We start from the raw sequence: 25,163 nt of genomic DNA, 5'->3' as shown, positions 1-25,163 counted from the left end.
ATTGCTTAAGGATGCTAGCATTAGATTATTCTCTTCATAACTAATTTGGGGCCACAATGGATTTAATAAATACAATTGTATATAATTAAATGTCATATCGCTGAATATTTAGACAGACCATCCGGCATCCTCCTTACAAGGACTTGAATCCATAATAATTTTGTCTAAATGAACGTATTTCCATTAGAAACACAGATTAGAGGCAAAGTGAGCAGAGTTTTATCCCCCTCTGTCTCTCTCCTAAGGTCCATTCAGCTCTAGCGTCACGCCTCAACCGGAAGTGACGCTGAAAAATACAACAAGGAAGTTGCCGTTTATTGTGAAGGAAAATAACCACCAGGTTAAACGTCTCCTCACATCTGGGGTGTTTCTGCTGCATGCTCAGGTGCCAGAAGGGCTGAAGTCACCGTGGACTCGCCCGGGAGCCAGCTTCACGTCGCCTCGAAGGATTCTGCTCTTAGCCAGCTCGGTAGCTAGCAATGAACACGGACGTGGAATTTCACATCAGGCAGAATTATCCGTGGAACAAGCTGCCAGCGAATGTCAAACAGGTACCGTGCTTTGAAATGTTTTCCTTTGTGGGCGGCGGAGAGGGGCCACGGAGCAGGGGGCTGGCAATGTCACGGCGGAGCTCCGTGTGTCATTCAGCCAGCTGTCAAGAGTCTCCTCCTCTGCTACGGAGCCATAGCCGACCACCATCCATCTACTGAAGCCATTCAGCCTGCCTCTTCTCTGCTGCTCTGACATCACATGACAGACGGGTTGATGCAAGGCGCCACATGATCTTAGTGCGTGGGGGGCCCACCTGCAGTTTCTGCACGCACACCTTCATGCATTATCGGTTTTATCCGTGCATCAAGTACAATGGAGGGTATTTTCACACACGGTCCAAATGAATCCGTCCTACTGCATGCCTTGATTTTAAGCTCGGAAGGAAGTGGAGAGGGGGCTAGGGGGGTTGCATTCAAAAGCTTTGTGCTGCTGCACGCATTCTAGTTTTATTCTCTTAAAACTTAATACTTATGAAGTGGAAGGAAAAAAAAAACCTACTTAGAAAATTATTCCAGGAAAAACCTAAAAAGTGTTGCATGCTTTTTTAGTCAATCAATGCATACCAAATGGGGAATGTTTCCACCAGCTTTGCACATTTAAAGGTGGGACGTTCAGCCTGTTTCTCTGTGCAAAATAACTCAAGCTCTGTCAGAGAGCCATTGGACATTGTTTAGGTTTTGCTGCTCTACCCCCACCTCAAATGTTTTGCACGGTCTAACAGGTTTTCTTCCATTTTTGCCTCATGTTTAGTCCCAACTCTCTCAAAGAAGCATCTAGTCAGGAAAACTGTTCACATTTCACAACCAGGAGGAGGGAAGCAAACATAGTATTTCAATGGCCAGCCATGATGCTGACACCATGTTTGGCCGTAGCGTGCTGCTTAGGACGATGTGTAGCGTTAGCCTTCCAGCACACATAGTATTTCACCGGCAATCCAAAAGTAGGACCTGCATGTGTTTTTAGCGTAATCCACATTAACATCTTGTCGAGTTTAAATCTAAGGAAATGATGCCAACGATATGGAAAAATTACATTTCTAAAAACACAAAGCAAAACCCAGGAAGGACATGTCTAAATGTCTTGGGATAAAAAAAATGACACCACAGTGAGTCCCAGGCCAGGAAATAAGTCAGCACAACAGGAAAACTGTTCACATTGCACAACCAGCAGGAGGAAAGCAGTTCTGAAAGAGAGTCCCTGTTCGTTTCTGCTGCCTACATGGTGAGGGTAATCCTGCCTCGATCCTTACAGGTGTGCCTTTGTTCTCTTTTGCAGAGTTTGGGGAACTCGCAGCGCGAGTATGAGAAGCATGTGCTGCTGTACAGCATCCGCAACCAGCTGCGATTCCGCAATAACCTAGGTGAGCACGTCCGTCTGCCACGCTGCTGCAGAACGTAAACGGATCGCAACAGGTCATGATGGAGAGATTAACGAAAACTGTCGGCAGGGATGCAATAGATCATGTATCATTTCATCTATTTGAGTTTAGAAAGGGGTTACAGTAGAAAACTCTGCATGCAATCAAAGCGAAAGCAGAGTTTCTGCCCTTGTGACCTCCTGGTGTTCTTGGATAAGTGAGTCTCGTTTTAGCCCCGAATTGATCGGCTATTGATTGACTGTAAACTTTTTTTGCCCCTGGCTGTGACCTGACCGTTACCCGTGGGTGTATGTGTTTTTTTTCTTTTTTTAATCGAGCAGTCCGCCACGTCAGGAAGGACGAGCGCAGGTACTACGAGGAGCTGCTGAAGTACAGCCGGGACCACCTGATGCTGTATCCCTACCACCTGTCTGACATCATGGTCAAAGGACTGCGAGTCACTCCGTTCTCGTACTACATAGGAATCATGGAGGTAAGGAGTCTCTAACTGCAGTGGAGGGCTTGTAAACACTGAACACTTTGTTTTTTTCTGCCAGATCAGTCTCTTCTAAATCAGACGCTGTTGTTCAGACGCTGCTTTCTGACTGACAGGGTGGATTCACTCAGAGCGGAAATTCTTGTTACAGCTGTGAAGATTTTCTAATTAGTTTTGAAACAGCCAGTCTCTGTTCATTTGAAGTGAACAATGACTTTAATTTTGGCAGCACAGCGGGATTGTGTGTTTTGGCTGGAGAAACGGACATTGACGAGGATGTGAGCTGTCACCAGCTCTGTGTCAGTTTCCGTTTTAATTAGAGAAAACACAAGTGTGACAATATCATTTGGCAAACCTTATTGGATGTTAAATCATTAAAATCAGCATAAAGCGAGGATAACTTTTTATATATTAACAATTCATAAGCCTGTAATTTACAGTTGCACTTAATTTTCATACAAACCCCCACAATATAATTAACTTTACTGTTAAAATAAAGGTTCTTGTGAAATCTAAGCCTAATCCTCAATGTCTAAGACCGCCAGTTGACTTTGAGACAAGCTTTTGGACCTTCCTCCTGATGGATTCCTCTCTCTGCCACCAGGTGGCGTAGCTGCTGTTTCTTTAACTCTAAACTTGTGAACTGCGATTGGATTTTATCATGCTGCCTACGGTTACTAATTTTACAATGCTAATGACAATATTCAAAAAGAAATTACAGAACTCTAAAAAAAACTCCTTAATTGTTTCCAAGAGATTAAAAAATGAGAGCATTTTTAAAAATCTAGTGGATTTAATTCATTGAAACATGGGAGTTTTAAATTGCAGCTTTTCTAACCTTCTGCAGCTGGTAGCTGTGCTGCAGCGCTAATGTTAACTTGTACATAAAGAGGTGAAATCAATAGGAACTTGGTGTTGGCTGTGCTATTTTTAGCGTCTGTGTATCTACATAACTTTTTTACTGCTTCATTTGTTTGCTAATGCTAACACATATAATTAATCAGTAAAAATATGCTGCTGAAGTTAATTGTTGCAGGTATTTATTTAGCCACTTTTCCGATTATGTTCATAAACATACCAACTCTTCTGCATTACCACAAACTCTTTGTTTACATATGTGTATGCAGATGACAGCTGGAACATTAGATTTCTCCTCATTTGGCATAGATCCTGTTTTACTTGGAGCATTATGAGAAACAGACTCTGTTATTTTTGCTACTTTATAAACTGGAGACAAGGCCAGCAATTATATCTCTCAGCTCATTTACCAAGGCATCTACACCTTTCCCTTGCCTGCTTAGCTAAACTCCACGGAGCTTTAGCTGAGACTACTGAATTGCCGAAAGCTGTGTCACATTGTTAATCCATCTCCAGAACTTAATGAAAACCGGGAGCAGAAATTAGCTTGGTTGCCAAAATCAGATAATCTTTTTATTAATCAGCAGACAATGACACACTTTAATCCCCTTGCTTCTTGTTTTTTTTTGTTCTACTCCAGGATATTATGAACAGTGAGAAGAGTTACGACTCCTTGCCCAACTTCACTGCTGCTGACTGTGAGTTTTTTTGTTTTATTTTTTTTAAAACTTTGTTTCTTCTCTTCCTGTCTACAACTGAAATAATTTTTAAGCGTTTCTGTTTACCTCAGATGTCAACTCGTTTTTTTCTTTATCTGCTTCACACCTCTGGCTCTTTAGCTTGTTTTACAGCTAAAAAATAATGAGATGTAGAAATCAGACGGCTGTTATTGGTCAGAAGATCATTGGAAAGTTATCTTAGAAATTTTGTTTTATTCAGCAGGTGCATCTTACTTAAATTAGATAAACATTAAGCATGTTATTTCAATTATTGTATAGGAAAAGTGTAACTTATATAAAGTTATACAAATTTAGTGACGTATTTTATGTGTTTTAGTTCTGTTGATTTTGACGATTATGCCTTCTAGCCAATAAGTCAACATAAATTTTCTCCAAATATTACATAAGACTGATATAAATATTTTTTTTTTAGGAAGGCAGAAGTATCATCCTATTTTGTCTATGCACTGCGGAATATATATGCATGTGTTAGGGACTCCTTTTGCATGAGTTACTGCATCAATGCGACATACTTTTTTCAACCTTACTTTTTCGTTTCACTAAATTTTCTGTCTGACTTTTTGTTGCTTAACCTTCTTATTGTGGTTTTCTACAACTATCTACTGCATCCCTGTCAAATCGTGTGTTTTCCTTGATAGTGTGAGCCCTAATAATATATATATTTTTTCGCAGAAATAATTTATAATGCGAAATAATGAGTTGTCATCAACTGTAAGCCATTATCATCAAAATTAACGGAAACACCTTCATTTAATTACTAAAATAAAATAACTTCTTACTCATGTCGTGTAATTTCTTCAGGATCTGTTGATGAAACTTTACGTGAAGCAAGTTTATGAAACCAGAATAACTGAAGGAGAGTAGCTGCAAAGATAGTACATGTAGTTTGGTCAACTTGTGACATGCATGTATTAAAATATATTTTTAAGGGTGATATATAAGAAAGCAGAAAACCAATAAAATATACTCTGATCCTTTTCATGCTAATTGTTTAGTAAAATAAAACATGAAACTGGTAAGTTCACACTATGACACATACACGATCCCAGCTTTGATTTTGCTGTAGCAAAAAAAAAAAAAAAAATGCTTGAAAATCTGCGTCACATGATGTCACAGCTCTAATATTTCTTTAAGCCTCATTCGAAATCCGATTTTTGCAGTCGCTTTCATTTCGGAGTTCACGTGCAGTTGTAGTGCTCTCCGTTGCCAAGTGAACCGGGCTTTGGCACGGCTCGGTGAATGGCTGAGTCCTTTCAGCGCAGAACCTTCATGCTGTGGAGACAGAAGGCTGCGTTCAGAGGCTACCTCTCTCCAATAATCCCCTCAGGAGGAGCTTTGGACTGCGTCGCGCAGAAGTGGGCGGATGGAGATGCAGAGCGAGTGTGCCTGAAAGAGTTAGACGTGGGTGGATGTTTATGTCCTGGTGAAACAGCAGGGTGTGTGTGTGTGTGTGTGTGTGTGTGTGTGTGTGCGTGTGCGCGCTGTGTTCAGAGTCTGAATTGGAGAACATAAAAACATGTTCCGTTTTTGCACTGGGCTCAATTGCACCAGATTTTTTGCAGCACATAGAATAAGTGGTGAAAAGGTTGGATTTGAATCCTCTGAGGAAAAATATTCAGCTTTTGCTAACTGTGCCAGAATTTAATCAATTTCACCAGATTGATGTAAAGGAATATTTTGGACCTTTCAATTAACCATTCACTACTCAGCAGTAGTATTGTCAACATTATTGGCTATCATTTATTATGATTCAGTATTTTACAAACAAAATAAAGCAACTATGTTTGATTTGTATTGTTAAGTTGTACATAAAGTGAATGAAAACATAAACACTTAAGAAAAATGAAAATTTTATGGTAAAACAATATCTTCTGAGAGTTTCTTCTTGTACTGTGCAGTGAAAGAGTGAATTTCTGTGAAACTCTTTATGCCAAACACCAGTGGGCATCTACACACTTAGAATTAAATGGCATCAAAGCTCCTTGGCTGTGACAGGAGGCGTTTATGTATTAATAATGAAACTCCATCTTGTGTCTGTATAACTGGAACACACTGATCGCAAACAGAGTAATAAAATGAAGATGTACTGACTTGTGGGAAATTAGAGCTGTTGACACGTATTGAATTAGACACGAAAAGTGGTAAACTATCCAGATGAGGAAACTACTTGTCAAGCTTTGCACCTCCATAAATAGTTGCTTCCTCACTTTACAGCTGCAGAGAGAAATAAGTATTTATAGGTGAAGAGCATGTTGTCAATAAATGCTGTTTAGTCGGGTTGCAAATTGTTTTTGTTTCAGAAAAAAAGGTTTAGGTTTGCAAAAGTTCAAACATGCTTCTAGGATTATTATTATTTTTTTTTTTTTTTGCATTCACATCCTTGTGTTATTCCTTCTCAGCTTTTACCAGTCTAACAATAACCAGGACCAGATTGTGAGAGTTAAATGAGCTAATTTTTAATTTTATATTTTCCCATCACACAGGTCTGAGGCTGCTTGGCATCGGGAGAAACCAGTACATTGACCTGATGAACCAGTGCAGGTCCTCCAAAGTAAGATGCATTTATATTTTTTTAGTGTTATTCAAGGTCATATTACTTCAGAAAATTAACAGAAGTACACCTTAAAAAACCTGGTAAAGTTCGGTTTTAGTGGTTGCATATCAAAAATGAGAAACCACTGATCCGGTTTTATATCGACATGACTTAAGAAATTACACAAGTTATCTGATGGGAGTAAGAATATTTTCTAAAAGCATTTTATTATGAAATAGGTAAGAGGTAATGGATCAAATCAACACAAATTGCTGAAGGAATAAACCCATCTAGTTTACTGACTTGAGAACCAAGTCTAATTTCAAGCTTTATTAAACTAATAAGTTTTAAAGTAAACACCCAGTGCCTGTGTTTGGGTAGTGATCCGACAACTTGATGACTTTCCTAATTTACTGTGACACGATGAGATTTTTTCCACACAGTATTGTTTTCCATTCATTTTAATTATTTGGCTTTTCAGCTTACAACTTTCCTCTTGGTAGCTTAACCGACGAAGTGTTTTACTTGCTGAATATTTTCAGCATTGGCCAGTTGTGTAGAAAAAGGTATCAAAAAGAACATGTGGGTGCAGATTAGTGGCTGTTCTAATCTGAAAACAAATGTCAAGGCTCTTCGCAAGACAAACAGCTCAAATTCTTATCGATTACAATTTAATAAAACATATAATTGTGCCAGTTTAATGTTACACAAAGAAAGTTTATTTGTGTTTTATGGATCAGTGTTCAAGCATGTAACAAACAAGTATGCATCTGTAATGACATCTGCATTAAAAATGAAGACTTCATGCAAGGAGGAATATTTGTCTCTTCAGAAAATATAACCAATAAGGCTCAGGTGCTTAGTGTCTCACCTGTAAAGAAAATCATATTATATACATAAATAAGAAACAAACAGGTTTTTAAGTAAAGGTTTTAGGTAATATCTACAAATTAGCGACGCTGAATGTGATGTAAACCATACCGCTTTGGACGTCTTGACGTTGATTTGAAAATACCACAGTCCTGCAGTATTTGCCAAATATTTAGCACACTGCATTTTCATTCGCTTCTGTCCTCAGAAATTCTTTCGCCGAAAATCGGCGCGGGACCTGCTGCCATCTAAGCCGGTGGAGATTTCCGTGGAGCCGTGGTGGGTCGCTCAGACGGGCTTCATCACCGAGGACGACATAAGGGTGGGGCACGTCTCCAGCTTGGATTGTTTAAGATGGATTAGGATTCTGTTGAATGTCGTTGTTTATGTGTAACTCGACTGAATGTGTATGAGGAACAACAAATTTGAAAGGAGAGGGAAGAGGTTCAGAAAGCGTTTTCTTTAATGCAGCGTGTAGCTGAATGCATGCTTTCTTTGGTAATAGCTGCTCATTTTTCTCACAGTCTGGATTGGGAGTTTTTGAAGCTTTTGATAGACTGCATACACACTTAATCATGCTAAAATTTTTATTTGTCAGGTTATTTTACAGATGGGTCTCCTTCAAACATTCTAATACTTTTCGCCCAGAAAAGGAAAAAAAAAAATAAAATCTTTAACTTCTGAAAGTTTCACAGTTCTTATCTGCAGATGCATATTTACTCCAAGAGAAACATCAGAAGACTTGATCTCTCCAGGGGATTTTTTCCGAGTGTCCTTTCATATATTGTAACTCCCGACATTTAATGTTTTCCTTTTGGTTGAATGCAGATCTGTTCTACTGCGGAGAAGAAAGCCATTGACAAGATGATAGATTCTGGTCCTCAGCTGGCAGGAACAATAGAGTACAATGTAGTCCTAAGTGAGTATTTGATAATGTCCTGTCTGTGTACTCACTGCAGTCTCCCCCTTGTGGCTGTGAAGATATTACAGCCTTTGAGCTGATGAATATTCTCTGACTATGAATGATAGCAGTTAAGTTTTTAGGACACAGGAAAGATTAGATTCTTTTAGATTTTATGTAACAGAATAAATAAAGAGGACAACCACGTTTAAAATAGGCTGAATAATGTGACGGTTCCTAAGGAATTACTTTGAGTTTGCCTAAAAGTAGATTTTTGTCCCCTTCTGTACAATATTCTTTTAGTTTTTTTTTTTTTTCTAATTTCCAGCTTTAAAATAAATAACAGGTTTAGTATCTTAGTAAGGCTTAGTAAGAGTTTCAAGTATCTTACTTGTGGTCTCATTTGTGTCATTATTTGTGTTGCAGGTTTGTATAACCGGGGCTTTATTTACCTGGACGTTCCCATATCGGATGACAGCTGCATCTCAGGTACACCGCTCTGTGTGTTTTAATTATTGCTGCTTTAATGCACCTTTGAGCAGCTCAGCCTGGTGTGTGCTTGAAGAAGCATCATGAACTGAACTGAAAAGATGTGTTCGTTTGTGTGTGTAGACACATTAGCAAGTAAAAAGCTGTGGAATCACCTCAGTGTGAAAACAGGTTTTTTTTTTTTGGTACTTTCTCTTTCAGTGCCCCCTCTCGAAGGCTTCGTCATGAACCGTGTGCAGGGTGATTATTTTGAAACGCTTCTCTACAAAATCTTTGTGTCTATTGACGAGCAGACCAACGTGGCCGAGGTAGGCCTTGGACGTGTCCTTTATTACTCTCTGATGATTGTTTGTCTGATAACTGATCTTTTTTCTTTTTCCTCTCCCGGTCTGGTTCTCAGCTTGCCAATGTCCTGGAGATCGACCTGGATTTAGTGAAGGTGGGTTTATGTCTCAGGGCGTCAGAGTAATATTGTGCAGATGTTTCTGGCTTGCTTTTTTTATTCTTGGAGGATGGATATTCAGCCTTAAGGAAAGTTTGTCTCCGGCAAAATCTCAGCATTTTAATGCTTTCTTCACAGTTTGCTGGTTGAAAGCTGTTTACATTTACCATATATTTCTTTAGGAATTTTCCATTTGCGCATGAAAAATATTTCTTTTTTTTAAGTAAAAAGAAACTTGGACTTCATGACTTTAAACGCGGCTGCAACTCATGATTTCTTGTTTTGCATTTTTGGAATGAAGAAAAAATATAAGATACTTTTCTGTCAACTCACTTTATGTGAGTTGACAGAATCTCATTGAGGTCGAGGACTGAACTGACGAATTAAAGGTCTAAATTAAGACATGATTGCACATTTCTAACACACCTGTAGTTTAATTATTTACTAAAGACAAATGTAGCATCTACGCTTCTAAATGTGCATGTCTGCATGTTAATTTACACATTAAATCAACCAAACTAAACTTCAAACTATGCTACGAACTCATTCAGTGGTTCATAACAGACAAACCTGTTTGAGTTCAGTTTGCTTTGTCCTGATTGTTGGCTCATCTGCTGCTCATTGCTGTCGTCTCTTCAGCTGCTTGTTTGTGCAGCAGTTGTGTTGCTGTGCTTCGCAACAGAAAGTTGCAGTCCATCTGGTGGTCCATTTTATTGCCCTTCCATACTTAGACCAGTTGACCCCAACAACTTCTTTTATCTTCTCCTGAGCTTCTTCACCACCGTAACAGTTGTTACACCTCCTTCACCAGCAACCGCTCACATACACACACACACACACACACGCCTATGAAAAAGCAAGAGACATTATTTCTATAGTAATGGAGCATTTTTCTACTCAAAACCCAACAGCTGCCACATTCTTTCAAACTTCTGTGCATGGACCAGATTTCAGGATTTAGGAGATTATTCAATGTTCCTCTTATTATGACAACAAGCTGAATTTTCTTTCCTCCTCAATATTTTTATGGATTTCTTTTTTCAACCTTGATTGGTTCATAGCAGCGGATGATTTTTATGCCTTCAGTACCCGACCTTCATTTAATAAGCAGGGTTTGTGTAAACTCTGTGAAATCCGGCTCAATATCCTCCCAGATCATGTTTAAAAACCCTGCGCTGAAAAATTCTCTCCTGACATGTTTTTCATGCTGTTTTGCACCAGTTTATGCAGTTTATTGAGTCAGGATGCTGTGTCTGCCTGTTGTGGTTTAAAGGGTTAAGAAAGGATGGATGCTTGTTGCAAAAACAATTTAGAGAAAGTTTGCTCTCAGCCTTAAGAGCATCATTATTATCCCATTGCAACAAGTGTGTTGATTGCACCTTTTATACATGAGGTAATTTAAAGTGCAGAAAAATGATGACACATGCTAGTTGGAGAAACTATCAAGTAATTTCTGAGCTGTTGCAGAACAGTACCAGACAATCCCACCCATTTTTGTCAGTCTGTTAACCCATATGCTAGTAATACTAACACAGAAGTTTTAAGTGTATATCTCTTAAAACCCAGTGTTTAAATGCAGTAACAATTTCTGAAAGTTTTCCTTTTGCTAATGAGTTCAGTTAAGTTCCAAAGTAAAAACTAAAAAAATCAGCTTAAAGAGGCCATTAAGTCCAGGTCTGTGTTATAAACAGTGCTGTGATCTTAATTGACCTTAGTTTAGTCGCACTCTGTCCAGGGAGTTTTATTTTTCCAACCTCAAAGATTATGAATCCCACTCACCCTGCAATGTCATGGTGGTCATGCTGCTCTAGTTTCTCCATGCAGAGCTTCTCAGATGAAGATGACGTGAAAGTCACACTATCTTTACCGTAAGGGCAGGTCAGACAATCTGCGTCCCAGGAAGGATTCTGGGTCACAACAGCTACGTTGACCTTAGATGATAAGTGTTTAAGGTGAAAAAAATTGTATTTGCTGATTGATATAGTCTGTCATGCTTTGGAGTTTGTGTGTGTATGGTGTTCTGATAGCGTTCTTTGATCCTGCAAAGTATTTACGAGATATTGATAAATGATTTAAATAGAAAAATAGACCTGGACTTGTGCTGGGTTTGAAGTAATTTTATTAAAATCAGCTGATTAAGAAATTGGCAAGCAATTGACATTCAGCCATTTCCTTATTTTTGAAGATGACTATAATGATATGTCCTCATGAAATTAATTTAAGTTTTAAATTGCAGTGCAAAATTTTGCATCCCTGAGGATTAATTTCTGTAAACTGGGGTTGCTTCCCATAGATGTGCTGATGGGATCCAGTATCAGAACCTATAAGACTGGTGTCTACAGAGTTTGAAGGCCAAATAAATAACTGAGGTTCTTTGTGGAGCTGCAATTCCCCCCCCCCACTTGAAGTTTGTGGATTTATGTCCATCCAGTCCCACTGAAGAAGGCACCGCTCATGTAGCGGGTTATTGCTCTGTGAGGTTTGAAATGGTCTTGGAAATGGCAAAGTACCCTATATGTGAATGTGAGAAAGTAACTTGTCAGAAAACAAAGAGAAGATTCCAACATAATATGAAAAAAGGGGTCACGGTAAAGTTTTCGTAACTCCAAAATGTTTTCCACGTTCTGTAAACTAAGAGGTCTGTCCGTCCATCTGTTCATAAAGCCATGCATCATTCTTATTGTCTGAAATTAAATCAGGCAAAAACCTTTTGCTTTTGTTTTTGCTACAGTTGGATTTCAGAAATTATTCCTGTATCTAAATGTAAGAGGAACGAGGGAGTTTTTGCTGTTTTTATCTTTTTTTTTTTCACTCCCAAGTCAGAAGTTAACATTCACAAAAATTACTGTAACTTCAGACAGTTTGGGAAGGACCAGATGATGAATTCATGTCATTGTAAACTTTCGATATGTTAATTTTGCAATATTTGAGATTGCTAACGCACTGCTTCCTCGTGATATGTGATAGAAAAATTAAACGAAGTCAGCCAAGACATCAGGAAGAGACTTATGGACTTCAACAAGTCATTCTTTAGCCATCCTTCATTGATCATAAAAGATGCACATTCAGCTTGACCGTCCTGGCCAAATATCTCATCCTTTCTGCAGAGATGAGCCAAACTTTTAATGCCAATACAGCTGTGTTACAACATGTTTTATTAGTATGTGCTGACACTTTATCAGCAGTTCGTCGCAGCCTTTTATTAGTGTATCAGATATAACTGCCTGAAAGAAATTATTCAAGAATGCTAAGCTTCATATAGGGTGTGTTTTCCTCTTTTGTTCCATCAGAACGCGGTTTCCATGTACTGCCGCCTCGGCTTTGCAGTGAAGAAAGGTCAGGTGTTCAGCTCTGAGCAGCTCCACCCCAGCTGGAAGAACGCCCCGTCCGTTAACAGGCTCAAGTAAGCGCTTCCTGTTCTTTCTGAGCGTTTTTACAGATGTAAAAATCTGGTCTGAATCGCTGATTGCGGTTTGAAAAAATCCCAGCAATGCGCTTTTAAAGTGTCACGACGTTGTGCTGCAGGAGCACCATGGACCCCCAGAAGATGCTGCTGTCCTGGGAACAGGGCAGTCCGGTCATGGAGGGCGGCTCCTCGGCCACAGACACGGACACCACAAGCCTGGAAGACCAAGGTCTCACACCCACCCACACACACACGCATACACATACCCGAGCATGTTCTGCATAGTACGCAAATAATCACACTTGCTGACATGTGCACATGGGACACTTTATGATTGCTGCTTCTGGTCTTCCGAGCTGCACCACTAATTAATCCCCAAGAAAGTTCAGCAACGCTGCTAAAAGTAATTTTCACATTAATAGGTGTTTGTCTAAATTGGTCTCATTTTTGCCTAATTTTAATGTTGTGCACATTAAGCTGGCAGAGTTTCTTGGAAATTGGATATTATCAAAGGAGCTGTTGCTCAACAACATTTAACATGCTAATAAGTTTAAATTAATCTTTCTGAGAGGGAGGAATGCCTCTAAATACATAATTTTTTTTCTTTTTTACAAAATCAGATGCTAATTTCTAGGAAGAGTAATTGACAGCTAATTGGCTTGTTGTAACACGTGTTAATCGTATTACATTTTCTCCTTCCTTATTAATTATTTTCCTCTCTCAGCAGGAGACACGGGCAGCGTTAGCAGCCTGAGCATCCCGGCGGCTCCCACTAAGAGGATCGCCTTCCTCTTTGACTCCACGCTCACCGCATTCCTCATGATGGGCAACCTGTCTCCGGTCTGTGCAGAAATGAAACGCACAACTTTTTATTTTTTTTTTTTTTTTTTTTTTTTTAAACCAGAAAATTACCAGAAATGTGTTTGAACATAGATCTGCATATTTGTGGTGTTGTCCTATCAGAACCTGAAGAGCCACGCTGTGACCATGTTTGAGGTGGGGAAGCTGTCCGACGAGACTCTTGATAGCTTCCTGGCTGAGCTGGAGAAGGCGAGTTCAAATATGTATTTTTTTTTCATCACATTAGATGTAAATTAGATGCACCCTAACCAGTAGAAATCTTTTTTTAAAATGCTTTCTTTTACTCAGGTGGAGAGCACAGCAGAGGGCGAGGCTCAGCGTTACTTCGACCACGCTCTCACCCTTAAAAACACCATCCTCTTTCTGCGCTACAACAAAGAACTCACTCAGGATCAAGGACCTGATATTCCAAATATAGGTATTTATGCTGTCGTATGTCTTTATTCATCTCGACTCTTGTTGCATCTTAAAGATCGACAGCATGCAAAAGTATTCTTACCCCTCTTACAGCAAGAGAACTTTGGTTAACACTTTATTTGACGGGGTGTGCATAAGACTGACGGGACATAAACATGACATAACATCTGTCATAACACAAAGAAGTCCTTATGAATGTTTATGCCTGTTGTCATGAACTCAGTTGATAAATAAAGACACTTTTACTGCAAGGTTGCTCTAAAAGTTGCATCTAAAGTCCATTAAAGGTGCCAACTTTGCATTAAAGTATCATGATTTACAAAATAATGCAAAGTTTACACTTTTAACGGACTTTCATGCATTAAAAGTGTCATTATTTACTGAATATCTATGACAAGAGTCAAAGACATGAGCAAGTACCATACAGAACTTGATTAAAGTATTGAATATTATTTAGCAAACATTAAACATATAAAGTCATTGTTGTGGATGGTCTTTTTTTCCGTTTACGTGTTGATCCTAATTTACTTTGGTTTTTAATAGTTTAATGATTGATTTTGAGATAACCCGATGCTACATTTAGAGAATAATTTCCTTATTTTTGCTGTAATTTCAGTTAATTTTCCAAGTTAAATTTACAAAGGAAAAGCAACGTAGTGTTTGCAAAAAGAGTACAAACCTCAACCAGCAGTGATTTTAAGATTTAAATCAATTGTTCTTATCGTCTCTGTTACTATTAATTTACTTTTAGCTGTCTTTACAACACTTGTTTCGAGCAGCTGTTGGTAAATGAGCATTTTGTCCACTAATGTCCTACGGTCTTAAAATCGATAAGTAATTAAAACCTCATCTGGTAGCTTCAAAGAGGAAGTGGATCCTGTTTCTGTCCAGATATTGGCAGACCACATCTCTGATCCGCCCAAAGCTGCCTTTAACGATTATTTCCTCGTAGTTAAATATTCCCATGTAAACGACTGGATTTAGAGTCGCGTTGTTTGTCTGCCGTCTCGAGGTGGAGCAGCGCAGAGTTTGTCCTCCCGTCTCAGCAAAGCAAACCTCTGGGTCCTGCATAGCAACCGTTGGTGATGCCAGGTGCGTTTTGTTTGAGTTGGCTTCATGCCTCGCTTCTGATTGTTTCACCGCATTGTCGTCCTTCAGCAGGTGAGCCTGCTGAGTGAAGCCAAAATGTTGTTACAAGTGTTTTATGTTCACTAGTCATTTAGGGAACAAATTAGTCTAAGTGATTAAGAAGTGTTAATTTGGAGAAGATGCTTTCTTCAACCACCTAAGAGGAGATTTAAGAGAACACTGACAGTAACTCCTTCTTGATGCTACTTCACTACAGTTTATTTTTATGATGTAAGCTCTTCTTTGTGATCTTATTTGATTAAAAATACTTGGTTGCCATTTATTTACTATTATTATGTGATGGGGTGGGCAATATGGACTTAAACCTTTATCACAACAATAAAGATTATGGTTAAATGTCATCATGCCTCTTGAAAAACATTCCTTCGTGAAATAAGCATCTTAAACACGGCAAAAATGGTATTTACATCACAATGCTGCACAAAGTAATTGCATTTAATCAGATTTTATAATTTATGGATATTTATTGATGCTCTATTGGAACGAACATTAGAGAAAATGGCAACGATAACACTTCTGATAATGCTGTCGGTTTAGTGGTTTAAATCATTTAACGTAAAGTTCTTGTCGACTGCTACATGTTTTCTTCCTGTGGTGGTTTTGCCTGCAACTAAAATTATCTCACCAAGTGAGATCCTTTTATTAATCCCTGTTTGCTTTAGGTCTGATTACGGTTTTCATTGGTGAGGACATGGGGGATTGTTTTTCTGTGAAATACAGGTTCCAGTCGGACAGAGGTGTGGTTAGCTCTATGTTCCACCTATAGGATGGTAACTGGCAGACCAAAGGAAGATGACTTTTCAATGCTATAGTTTAAGTGTGACATTCATTTCTCATGCTTTCAAAGAGAAACCCTTTTGTAGGATTTAGCAAAGATGTGGAGGGAAAAGCTTAAGCAGTTGCTGCTAGGAGTTGCAGTAAACTGTTACATTTATATGAATCCATCCATCTAGTCTCGTTTTTTAAAGGAGTACTGACTTTTTTTTTTTTTTTTTCCCCTCCAATGTCTCCAGGTTTTCCTTTGGACATGCTGCGCTGTGAGAGCCTGCTGGGTCTGGACCAGGCCACCTGCAGCCGCGTCCTCAACAAAAACTACAAGCTGCTGGTCTCAATGGCGCCGCTCAGCAACGAGATCAGACCCATCAGCAGCTGCACACCTCAGGTATGAAGCCTGGAGGAGGAAGAGGGAACAGAAGGGACATTGTGTTGTTTCTGTGTGCTTAAAGACATGAAGGAGCTGTTTTTGTTTGCATGTTATGTGACAAATAATGTGTTGGAGGTGAAACTGGGGGGAGGGAGTTTTGTTTTGTTTGCCATCTTGCCTGGTGTACACATTTGAGTTTCCAGAGTTGTCTATAAATGTGTGTGTACACTTGGCGAATTCTCAGCCTGCAGTTGCCCCAACAACAAGACTGCACAAAGAGAGGAGGAAGGCGGGAGGCGAGGCTCATGAGTAATTCCTCTGCCTGGCTCTCCTCCAGCTTTCTAGCTGAGCCCAGCGAGACAGAGGAAGACAAGTTAAACTCTTGTTGTGCCATTCACGCTGTTGCTTATTCTCACACCGCTGCGACTCGCTCAAGTGAAATATGAAGAATTCTCCTCGTTTCCACTCGAATCTTTTTGTTATTTCAATGCACGAATTTATGCGACTAATAATAACCGAACAGTCTGTTTGTTTTTTGATGCTTTGGCTTTTTTTTTTTCTCCTCCTCGTCCTCCTCCTCATCTGATTATTTACACGTGTATTTGTTTCTTCCTGCAGCACATTGGCCCAGCCATCCCTGAGGTGAGCTCCATCTGGTTCAAGCTGTATCTGTACCACGTGACGGGCCAAGGCCCGCCGTCGCTGCTGCTCTCCAAGGGCTCCAGGCTCAGAAAGCTGCCAGACATTTTCCAGGTGAGCCCAGGTTAATGGTTGTTCAGATAAACGGGAGTTAAAATGGTAGCAAGAAGGTGAAAGGGACAGATAGTAAAAGTCTCACGTTAAGGTAAACAATAGCTGCTCTCAGGAGCTGCGGGCAGGTGTGCGTTTAAAGTTGTGACCTTGCTTTCAATCACGGGTGGGTAATTGGATCATTCGCTGCCTCCTGTGTCCTCGCCAACCTTCATTTCTTAATAAAGCAGCAAGTCCTTTTTGATAATAACAAATATATGTCCTCCAGTTTGGCTTGAAATTTGATCTTGGGAATGTGTGAGAATAGAGCAAGACAGAAAATGGTACCATAAATCCTCTGCAGAATACCTGCGATATGCAAATGAAGTCCTCGATGGGAACGCAATGAAAAACAACTGGAATATTTACTACGCGAGTTAACATCAGAACATTTGTTTGTTCCTCGACTTTAGCCATTTAAGAAAATGCATTTAAGGCAACTGCTGATACAGTCACTGTGTGATATTTGATTAAAGTTAATTTAATCTGTGCTGAATTAAAACTCCCTACGTTTCATCAGTGTTACATAGTCTACATTAGTATTGTGAATTTGTCCTTCATAACTCGCCAATGACGTTCCAGATAACGCAGTCTCTACTGCACTCGTTGCTGGAGTTTCTGCAGGACTGCTTTAACATTCTGCTCCAACTCTGAGCTACTTGTTTTGATATCGACGTGATGCTAAAAAGACATCTGACTTGACACATTAAGTCTTTGGACGATGTTTTTTGTGCTTTTCCCTGTTTTGATGCGACACATTGCTTATTTTTGTGTCATTGTTAAACATAATTTCCTGGGGTTCCATTTGAGTGAGTTCAGAGAAAAATCTACAGAAAAATGTGCTGCCACCCAGGTTTGTTTTTAATGTCATAAAATTTGGCAGTGAGATTTCAGCTGCTCTCTGTTGTGATCGCAAGTCATATCACACAGACTGGAAGCTTTAGCAGCCAACTCAGTCCTTTTTTTTAATTATAAATGGCATTGTAAATGATGGAAAACATTGATTTTATGTGAAATATTTAGCTTTGGAGGTTGTATGCATTTTACATTTAGATAAATTAGGGTCTGGTAATGTTTTTGGTTATTTATTTCTTAAATCCTTGAATGGAAAGAGGGTTACTTTCGTTTTACCATGAGTTTATATAATTGAATTTAGTATTATTTTGTATTGATACTCTAAATAGTCGTTGACAGTTGTAGAAGAATCAGTGGTTTATTAATTTTTCTCTCCTTAGGCCTACGACAGGCTGCTGATCACCTCTTGGGGTCATGACCCCGGTGTCGTCCCTACATCCAATGTTCTGACAATGCTGAATGACGCTCTCACGCACTCTGCCGTCCTAATCCAGGTAAATTCAGTTTCAGTTTTACTGTAATTTCAAAAGCTGTAATTGGACAGGGTTATGGTCATGAGAAATGTTGGTGGCTAAAATTTCATTCTGATTCGAGAAAGCTCACAGCCAGGAGCTGATTTCTTCATGTTTTGTCTCCAGAGAAATAATAAGAAATATTTATCATTTTTATGAGGATGTTTGGCTCCGTGGTTAATAATATGAAAGGAGTTCTTAACAATGCTGCTGTTCAATTTTTACTTTTACAAATACAGCACTGCTTATAACTTTGTGCCAAACATAAAAAGTCCAACTACATGGCTCAGAATATTTACTACCTGAAGATTTACAGTCTTTACTTCTTTGTTCCAATTTGCTTTATTGCAAGACATACGTTTGATGAATTTGACAAACCATTTATTAACTTTTCCCTGTCTTGTAAAAATTCCTAATCATCAATGTGACAATTTTCTAACCAAGTCACGGTGAGTTTAAAACAAAGCTAAGTGTGTGCGCGTGTGTGTATTCTTCAGGGTCACGGTATGCATGGTCATGGAGAAACCGTTCATATCCCATTTCCTTTTGACGAGGAGGATCTGAAGGGAGGTGAGTCAGTTTCTGCGTGAGGTTATGAAATCTTTTAAACACATGGCTTAATTTAGGTTGAAGAAATGGCACTTAAAAAAAAAAAAAAAAAAAAAGGATAGCTACTTATACTATATGAAAACAGTTTTTAGTGTTACTATGAGGTTAAAATACCTTGAAAATAACCTCTGAAATTAGAAAGTGTCACACTTTTAGGGTTATGTATGAAGAAGATAATGAACCATACATTTTCAAATGGTTTATTGATTTATTTATTACTACTATGTTAGTTTTCTGGTTGATATCTGGGTTTAATACTGTTTAATATCAAAAAGAGAAAGTACAGTCTGTGTGAAATACTTCAAACTTGGAGCTTTTGCCGCCCGATGCCTTGACCTCTCTGGAGTCTTAGCAGAACGCATCGTTCATACTCGACGTCTGCTTGCCACACAGAGTTCTCCTACTCCAACATGTGTGTGCACAAAGCGCTTCGGAAGCTGAAGGAGCACGTGGATCTGGAGCACCAGTGTGGCTACGTCACCATGCTGAACTCCAACAACAGGCACCGTCGCAGGACCAGTGACAGCGCTGAGTGCAGAGGTAAGACGAGCAAGCATGCATACACGCAGTCCAACAAATGCATCTTTCTGGCTGTTTAACAGACAAGAGTTATTGTGAAATTAGCTGCAATGTCCTCGCTTGTTACAGCCAGTGGCACTAATGGTGCAAATTAGATAAATATTCCTCATAGTCCAGTTTAATTACGCTGCTTGTCTGCTTAATTGTGTGCTTTTTATGGTGATAGCCTTTGCTAATGGAAGAAACATTCTTAGCCTTTTGGGACTGAATCTCACTCCTGCTTTAAATCCACCAAATTTTAATAATTCTCCAGTGTTGGCTCACAGAAATGCAGTAAATGATTGTAAAAGCTGGCGTAGATCTTTATTTGTTGTTTGCGTTCAAGGAGAAACCCATCTAGGAGGAGGCCTGGACACCAACGGCAGCACTGAATCATTTGAGCTCGTGACCGAAGAGAACGGCGAGGGAAAAGGAAAGACAGACAGTAGGTGCATTTTATTTTTCCTTAAAAATATTTGCAAGTATTCACTTGAGTTTCTTTTTTTTTTTTTGAGAGAGAGAGAGTGTTAGAGGACGTGTGAAAGGGGTCGGACAGTTGGGGCTGCAGCGTGACAAGTGGCGCTGTCTGAATTCAAAACCAGGCCTTTCTTTTGAGCGTCTCGTCTTGTTTCTTCCTCGCCAATCTCTTTTCTCAGCTCTTTCATCTGAAGACGAGTGGGTCCCACTTGAACTGTGCTTCGGCATGCCCCTCTTCAGCTCCGAGCTCAACCGCAGAGTGTGTCGAAAGATTGCCTCACACAAGCTTTGCAGCAACGAAAGGTAAAGCCTAAAGTCTCTGTCACTTCTGGACGAGGCGTTTTGGAAAAGAGTCGTGCTGCTAGACTTGAGTTTTGTTGTTGCTTTTTCAGCCTTCAGGAGCTTCTTCACTCAAGCCGAAAGCTGTCGCTGAAAGTTCTGAGCTTTGTTCATTCGTTCCAGGTAAGAGCTCTTAGTCGCCGTTTCTTTAGTTTGAGCCGAAATGGAGAAAAAACATTGTCCAGCAAAAATATAGAGCCTGAATTTAAGGACAAATTTTTCCTTTTTATTCCCATAAATTCTTTTTAATTTTCACGTAAAGTTTCCAACTATTGAAAGATCCCAAAATAATAAGGCAATCATGATAAACAATTAAGAAAGGCAGGTAATAGCTGCATTTAAGTTTGTTTTTTAACTGAATGAAACCTTGTGATTAAAACGTGCAGCAGAACCAGAAGTTTAAGAAAATCTATTGTATCTATGTGCCTGATTGCACATACCCTGTAAGCTTCCAACCTAGTTATCTGTAGCGAAAAGTGACAATTATGATATCAGATTGTGAAATTAATATTACCTATTTGGTAAATTCTATGCTCTTGTTCAGATGCATCAGTTTTGTTTTCCCTTTTTCTTTTGGCCTCATAAACTAGATTTTATGTAGTCAGTTAAACACAGTTTTTTGAAATTGTATATTTAATGTACAGTTAAACTTGATGCAAATTGGTGAAAATTGAGCTGAAAATTGTTTAAAAATATTACCTGTCTGAAACTTTCTTTTTTCCTTATGTGCTATGGCTTTTTGTGCTTATTAATTTTCGTTAATAAGATATTCTTGCCATGTTGCCTGCACATATTAGAGATTTTAGATCAAATGAAGATGATTTACTGCAGAAAACTCTGCAATCGTGTCGATTGGTGACATGTTAAATATAGATCCATTAAACCTTGAACCAGTCTCCGTGAGGCACACATTCCTACTGGTGTTCTCAGCCGTGAACTTTGCCCTGTATTCATAGGACGGCGGCCAGCCGTCCGACCCGGACAGCGGCGTGTCGAACCCTCTCAGCCAGCCGCCGGCTGAGTCCGGCGTCCCTCTGCCCTCCATCAACCTCCTCTTCAAGGACGGACAGCTGAAGGAGTGGAGCGGCCGCGCCCCTCCCCCTCTAGACATCTCGTCTCTGCAGAAGGACCAGCCCTCATAAAACCAGGTGCGGTTTGTCCACGAGGACATTACTTCTCAGTGAAAATGGACCACCCCTCCTTTTTTCTTCCCTCCTCCCCCTCCTTCTTTTCTTGGCAAAGTCACATCACATCTCGCTGAGGACATCTCTTAAACGTGGTCCAACTCTGCATCTTCATACGTGCTCACAAGGAAACGCTGTCGACATTATTGTGCATCGGGGAAAATGAACCCCATCAGCTCTTTATTGTTTATCCACTGTAAGAAGGAGCATCCTCCATCAACACTAGTACCCACCTCCTTTTTGTTGTTTTCCTGCGTGGTTCCTTGCATTCCTAAGAAGGCAGCGTTAGCCGTTGGAGTGGTGCTATAATCCCAACATAAAACAGTAACGCAGGTGAACGGCTTCGAACCTGGAACAGCTTGTTGCTTTGTTTAGCCTCATTCCCATATTCTAGTTGGTTCTGGTTTTGTTTCTTAAGTTGAGTGACCCAGATGAACCCCAGACTTCTTCAGGAACAATTTAAACTATATGCATTATATTGTAGGACCAAGCTTTTGGACTTACCAGCTGAGTTTGAATCCAAACCCTTCTTTGTCTCGTCTCACGTTCACTGATTCAATGCATGATGGTGTTGCACAATTCAACAACCCCCCCCAAAAAAAACAAAAAAAGAAGAAGAAATTCCTTCCCTTGTTATTTGTGATCAATAATGGGGAAACATATGTTAATTGCACTGTGCAGGATTTGTTTAAGCCTGTGGATAAATAAATGTCATGTCCTTTTTTTATTTTTAAAAGTAGGATCGGTTGTAGTGCACATTAATGTTTTTAGAGCTCTTGTTTACGGAACGAAGTGTTTATTCATTGAAACAAACATGTTAAGAACTGACTGGGCATTTGAGGAACTTCTGATTTGTATTTGTTCTGGGTTTTTTTTTATATATATATAATTGAGAGCACCAAAGACATTTTCTTTTTCTTTTTCTTGTAATGAATTTTTTTTTTTATTTATTTGTTGCCTTTATTGAAATCAGCCAATCTAAACAGCTCAGGCCTGGGATCAAAACTGCTCATTTGCTTTGCTTTTCGACCTTTTTTTCTTTATGATTTCTGTATATTTCTCTGAATACACACAACTACAGTTAATAGCACAGCATAACAAGCATCCTGCCTTTCCTGTTTGACCTGGAATTTGCATGTCACACTGATTTGGAGCAGCAAAGGTTACAGGTGCATCTCAATAAATGGAATATCATCTTAAAGTTCATGTATTTTAGCAATTCCGTTTAAAATATGAAACTTCTGTATTCAGTGAACCCAGACCACATTTTAATTGTTTATTTTCTGTTAATTTTGACTAACAAAACCTAAACTTATAGAATATTACATAAGACTAATAAGAAATGTTATGTTGTATCGGACACAATCATGGAGGGCAAGCAACAAAAGTTCATCACTTAATAAGCTGGTTGTTCAAAGTGCTGAATTTGAGAATATTAATGGAAAGTTGAGTGGGACAAAAAAGTGTGGTTAAAAAAACAGTAGGAAAACGGAAAACTTCAGCCTTGAGAGGATTTGGATGCAAGAACCTTTATACTTTACTATACTTTGAAAGCTATTTGGAGATGAATGTTTCATTTTCTCACATATAACCAATAACTGGCTTAATGACAATATCAATGTGCTTGATGGGTCATCAAACTACCCTGACCTGAAACTCATGGCTTAATGTCAAGACGAAAGTGAGATTCAACAATTTAGATGAGTTTTCAGTACAGAATATGCAAGTGATTGGTTGGTTCTTCTTTTCCATAAATTGCTGCAGCATGGCTTGGAGGTGATTTACCTAGGATGCTTTAATAGCAACTTTTTGTCTGTCATCATGTATTCAAAGCTCATCAGCAGAGGGGAAGTATAAAGTGCATAAGACTTTCTGGCAGACTAACTTAAAACCTGATTTAAAAAAAAAGGCTTTTTTTCCTTCCACTAAACTTTCCATCAATATTTTCTCTTGTAATTATGTAATGTGTGACATGTATTATTTTCTGAGAAGCAAAGCTCTAAGCTGTAATCAACACAATAACTGAACTAGATGTTTGACATAAACGTAATGAGTCTTTATAACACGACTTTCACTTTTTGTATTGAGTCAGTCGATGAAGTTGTTGACGATATTGTAATTTATTGAGATTCATCTGTAAGTCTGACTTACCACTACACCTCCCTCTCTCCCTCTCTCTGTCTCTCTTTCTCTCTCTCTCTTGATGAACTCTAGCTGGTGTGTGATTGTGCGCTCTCTGCCCTTTGTGCGCTCTGAGCAATTCCGTTCACACCATCTTCAAATGAGGAGGAAAAAAATGGGCTTGTAGTCTTGAAAAAAGGAAACATGTTTATTTTTTTGTTGTTGTTTTTTGTTTTGTTTTGTTGTTCAGAAATGGAAATGCCAGTGCATTGCCCCGGCTTCACCTGAGACGTCATTTGGCTCAGGATGTGTCGGATTTTTCCTCTTCATGAATCCTTAGTGCGGTTTCTTTTTCCTCCCTGCATTTAGAAATGTGTAAAACTCATGAAGCTGACTTTATTTTTGAATGAATTTCCCCTTTGCAGTTTTTGAGCCACTTGTGGAAGTTAGAAATATATATATAAAAAAAAAACGGACTTGAGACGAGGTCCTGCTGAAGCATGATAGCCGTGTAGAAACTGTTGTGTGTATGTTGTGTATGCGCGTGTAATGTACACATCACCTCAAATCTTTACCAGTGAAAATGACCCTTTACACACACACACCCTTACACGTGTGCACGCACGCACACACACGCACACACACACACACACACACACACACATATCTACAGGTCATGGCTGTTTGTTGCAGTTTATCATTTTCACCCCTAGTTATTCATCTACCTTAGGTATTTAACGATGATAGTTTTATATGTTGGCTGAAAAACAAATCTTTGTTGTAGCTTGTTTATTGGGAGTGTGAATATAATTGACTTAAAAAGAAGACACCCTTCTGAATAAATGGGTTTAAAAAAGCGGGGAGAAATGACATTCCTTTACTATGCTCTGCCTACATCTTCTTCATATACATATGATCAGAAATATGTAAAAAGTATGTGAGAATATAAATAAATATGTAATAAGACTGAGTTTTTCCTCCATGACGGTGTGTTGGGTCGTTTTTTTTGTCCTGATGGCCAGTCACATTGCGTTATTTCAGGCTGTTTTCCCATCTCGGTGGAACAGATGGTCCTCAAGCCGCAGCGGTCCGGATGCTCCATCCATCTGCCTTAAGCATACACTATCCTTCTTGGGCTTTTTGGAGAAAAACTGGCTGAACGCTGATAGTAATTATCTTTGGATGTGTTCTTTAGCACCACTTTTAAGAGAGGTAACCTCGATGCCTCCATGCTTTTAGGAAACTGCAGGCCGACTTTGAGTCTATTTTTTATATATCTATATATATATAAAATCTTTCTGGTTTCATATCAAATCGTAGCACAGAGAAAGTATTACTTGCACTTCAGCTTTAATTTCAATTTTAATGGTTATAAGAGCAGAAATTTTCACTGAACTAAAGTGGTTCCAATTAAATGTGACATTTTCTGTAAGTATGAAAAACTCGGCAAATAAACACTAAAAAATGATACGCAGAGTTTCTATTGACTATTTTAGGCCCTACT

General features: G+C 39.1%; 1 protein-coding gene across 2 annotated transcripts; it reads left to right on the top strand.

Annotated features, from left to right (window-relative positions):
• The first annotated feature begins 258 nt into the window (after positions 1-258).
• On the top strand, positions 259-24,641 carry fam91a1 (family with sequence similarity 91 member A1). Of its 2 annotated transcripts, none has more exons than XM_008421967.3 (24): positions 259-551; positions 1,828-1,912; positions 2,251-2,402; positions 3,904-3,961; positions 6,487-6,554; positions 7,615-7,728; positions 8,235-8,325; positions 8,734-8,796; positions 8,998-9,104; positions 9,197-9,235; positions 12,529-12,641; positions 12,764-12,873; positions 13,369-13,484; positions 13,608-13,694; positions 13,794-13,923; positions 16,085-16,233; positions 16,834-16,968; positions 18,240-18,353; positions 18,869-18,941; positions 19,374-19,520; positions 19,885-19,983; positions 20,195-20,318; positions 20,408-20,477; positions 21,311-24,641. In XM_008421967.3, the coding sequence occupies exons 1-24, from the start codon at positions 480-482 to the stop codon at positions 21,494-21,496; spliced, it is 2,502 nt and encodes an 833-aa protein (XP_008420189.1). In that variant the 5' UTR covers positions 259-479; the 3' UTR covers positions 21,497-24,641. The 2 variants fall into 2 exon arrangements, with proteins under 2 accessions (XP_008420189.1, XP_008420190.1); XM_008421968.3 differs by having other exon boundaries at positions 260-551; positions 13,372-13,484.
• Positions 24,642-25,163: the final 522 nt, after the last annotated feature.

Source organism: Poecilia reticulata, chromosome 11 (genome assembly GCF_904066995.2).
Source record: "Poecilia reticulata chromosome 11, P_reticulata-male-v2, whole genome shotgun sequence".
Lineage (NCBI taxonomy): Eukaryota > Metazoa > Chordata > Actinopteri > Cyprinodontiformes > Poeciliidae > Poecilia > Poecilia reticulata.
The sequence above is the reverse complement of the archived record's forward strand: the minus strand, read 5'-3'. Positions and strand labels throughout refer to the sequence as shown.